This window comes from Octopus bimaculoides, chromosome 25 (genome assembly GCF_001194135.2).
Source record: "Octopus bimaculoides isolate UCB-OBI-ISO-001 chromosome 25, ASM119413v2, whole genome shotgun sequence".
Taxonomy (NCBI): domain Eukaryota; kingdom Metazoa; phylum Mollusca; class Cephalopoda; order Octopoda; family Octopodidae; genus Octopus; species Octopus bimaculoides.
In genome coordinates, this window is record NC_069005.1 from 27,349,146 (window position 1) to 27,352,678 (window position 3,533).

The 3,533-nt window shown below is 40.8% G+C and overlaps 1 protein-coding gene across 1 annotated transcript in view; it reads right to left on the minus strand.

Annotated features, from left to right (window-relative positions):
* Nucleotides 1-291: 291 nt before the first annotated feature.
* LOC106876469 (fibrillin-2) overlaps nucleotides 292-3,533 on the minus strand; it is a 148,187-nt gene continuing 144,945 nt past the window's right edge. The window contains exons 63-65 of the mRNA XM_052976637.1: nucleotides 2,901-2,982; nucleotides 2,087-2,202; nucleotides 292-926 (exon numbers count right to left, since the gene is read on the minus strand). Of these exons, the coding sequence (XP_052832597.1) occupies nucleotides 307-926; nucleotides 2,087-2,202; nucleotides 2,901-2,982 (818 nt within the window). The 3' untranslated portion in view covers nucleotides 292-306. The remainder of the gene's footprint in view (nucleotides 927-2,086; nucleotides 2,203-2,900; nucleotides 2,983-3,533) is intronic.

A 3,533-nucleotide genomic window follows, 5' to 3' on the forward strand; every position in this document is an offset into this window, starting at 1 on the left:
AATCAGCCTCAAATACACTCCAGCAGAAATAGCAGCCAATTCTCCCTCGAGTCACAGCCTACTATTTCAGACAATGACATGGACCACTGCATGGTGTCATGTATGTCTTAATGATAGACACAGTAGCCAAATTTCCCTCAGGCAGCAAACTACTCTCTTATGTATGTTTTTATAAATGCATGAACCAAACAAGTCAGACCTTAGTTTTTGGAGACTGTTCTCTATTAAAGCATATCCTTCTATCTTTCTGTTTCATATCCCTTTGCTACAAAACCGGGAAACCACTGGATACCTGAGTGATGTATATCATAATAATAATGATATGGTGCAGGCAGTTGGGTTTAACTGAGTAGAAGTCTGATAGTGACTATAAGGCCTTGAAGGGATGTGGTAGACATATTTCTGACCATAGATCTGCTGGAATAAAGTATGATCAACACTTAAATTACAATAACAGCAACAACTTCTTACCTGAGATTCAATAGTCATTACTTCATTAGTCATCTCTTCATATTGTTCTTTATCTTTGTTGGTCATCATCTCATAGTCTTGTTTCCTTCCATTAGTCATCTCTTCACATTGTTGTTTATCTTCATCAGTCATCACCTCATATTCTTGTTTACCTCCATTAGTCATCGCTTCATATCGTTGTTTATCTTCGTTAGTCATCTCTTCATACTGTTGTTTACCTCCATTAGTCATCACTTCATATCGTTGTTCACTTTCATTAGCCATCACCTCATAATCTTGTTTATCTATATTAGTCATCTCTTGTTGTTTACCTTTGTTAGCCATCACCTCATATTGTTGTTTAACTTGAACACTTTTAACGACAGGATCGCGTGATGGTGGTAACTTTTCTAACTCCATTTCATCATACGTCCAACTCGATTGACTTCCACAAATAAATGCTTCATAATTGTCATCTGTTGAATTACAGAAATAAACAAACACAAGTAAAGTACTGTACTATATGAGGTGTAGTCAAAATGTATCCGACCGTTGGCCAAAAAAACAAGTAATATTTAAAAACTCACCATTTTGATTTAGTCTCCTTCAAAGTATTCGCCTTGGGAGTCTACACACTTCTTATTTATTTACTGCCCACAAGGGGCTAAACATAGAGGGGACAAACAAGGACAGACAAAGGGATTAAGTCGATTACATCGACCCCCAGTGCGTAATTTATCGACCGTGAAAGGATGAACGGCAAAGTCGACCGCGGCAAAATTTGAACTCAGAACGTAGCGGCAGACGAAATACCGCAAAGCATTTCGCCCGGCATGCTAACGTTTCATTTCTTTATTGCCCACAAGGGGCTAAACATAGAGGGGACAAACAAGGATAGACAAACAGATTAAGTCAATTACATCAACCCCAGTGTGAAACTGGTACTTAATTTATCAACCCTGAAAGGATGAAAGGCAAAGTTGACCTCGGCGGAATTTGAACTCAGAACATAACGGCAGATGAAATATTGCTAAGCATTTCGCCCTGCCTTTCGAGTCTACACACTTCTGCCAGCGTTCCTGCCACTGCTGGAAACATTTTTGGAAATCACTTTTTGGGATGCTGTAGAGGTGTGCTGTTGAATTTTGCTTAATGTCTGCTGTTGACTCAAATCTTCTCCCTTTGAGCTTTATTTATTTATTTTTTTGAGCTTTGAGAATAGCCAAAGATCACACGGAGCCAAGTCTGGGGAGTAGGAAGCCTGACAAACAAGTGGTGTGTTTTGCTTGACGAAGAATGCTTGGACGACATGGGCGGAATGAGCAGGTGCATTGTCATGGTGGAGTTGCCAGTTCTTGGCTGCCTTCAGGCTGGGTTGTTTTTGCCACATAGCTTCACAAAGGCGACAAAGAATCCCTAGATAGTATTCTGTGTTAACTGTCTGCTCACACTGTGGCTCACTGTCTACTGAGGTGCAGCCATCTTTAAACTGGTTGCACCACTCCTTTATATGCATTTTTCTCATAGCATCTGACATTCAACCTTTGACATGACCCAGTTTACCTGCCATTATGATGATAACATCAAGCAATTTAGTTGTTGTAATGAACAGAAACTCTGACACAGTGCTACATACCTGTATCTGTGGTGACCCTAATAGCAGGGGGTACTGGTATCGTAGGGGGTAAAGGCAGGTCCAATGGGAGAGGAAACATCTTTTCAGTGTTGAAACTTCTTTTGGCTGCAGAGATCCTGTAGAATTGGAATAAAGATACAATTATTTAGAATTTCTAAATGGTTTTCTTGTTGTTCAGCAAAAGCCCTCAGTGCCTTGTGAGTGCCTTAGGAAAAGAAAAGTCTAGCGGTATCAACCATTACTACAATTCAAGGAGCGGAATTACTCAGGTTGTCCAGTGCTCTCTTTAAAGAGCTCTACTTATACTGGCTACTCCACAACAGTAGTTGCTATCGAACATATATACATATGAGGCAGCTCTTGTGACATTACTCAACTAGTCAGAAATAGCAACTAAGTTTCTCACAAATCACTCCCAGGCATTTTCAATAAGGCAAAAAACACATTAGGCAATGTAATCATAAATAACCTGAAAAATTGGGGATGGCCATACCTAGAATACCAACCTAGACAAAGGACCATAACCTATTCATATAAAGGACCAAAATCTACCCACACAAAAGACCAACACCTACCCAGAGAAAGGACCAAAAACTTACCTACATAAAGGACCAACATGTACCTAGAGAAAGGACTGAAACCTACCCACTCCAAGGACCAACACCTATCCACATAAGTAGTCAAAACCTGCCCACACGAAGGCCCAAAATCTATACATAGAAAAAAACCCCAATACCTACCCATGCAAAGGACCAACACCTACCCTCACAAAGAACCAAAGAACATCTCATTACTTCATGGTGTTTATACTTACTTGCAGCAGACTATAATTGTTATAACAATGACCAACAGAATGAAAAAGGCCACAACAGGAACGCCAACCAGCAACAACAAATCTGGAGAAGAAGAAAAAAAAAAGATACAGAAAAACATACTTCCTCATCATTACTGAAAGCCTGTGTTCTATGCTGGCATAGGTTGGATGAGTTGACAGAGTCTGATGGGTTCAGTGTCTGCTTTGGCATGGTTTCTACAGCTGGATGCTCTTCCTAATGCCAACCGCTTTAAAGTGTGTACTGGGTGCTTTTTTATTGTGCAACCAGCTCTATTCAGGTCATCATTGCAGAGCTCATGAGACTATGAGCCCTGAGGAAGGGGGGGTCGGCTTTATGCTAGGGGGACATAGAGTAAAAGTATCAGAGGTGGTGAGTGCGTTGCACTGCATGTTTTCTCACATTTAGTAAGGAAGGGAGACATGGTCAGTGTATGAAAAATACAAGCTGTATGGCGGTTGGTAATAGCGGCTGGAGGGTAATTTTCTAGGTGCAACCCCATGGTCATTTATGACTGAAGGGGGTCTTTACCCTTTTACCCTATGTACATATAATGGCATAGAGAGGGGAGGCTGGTATGCATGGGCAACTACCGGTCTTCCATAAACAACCTT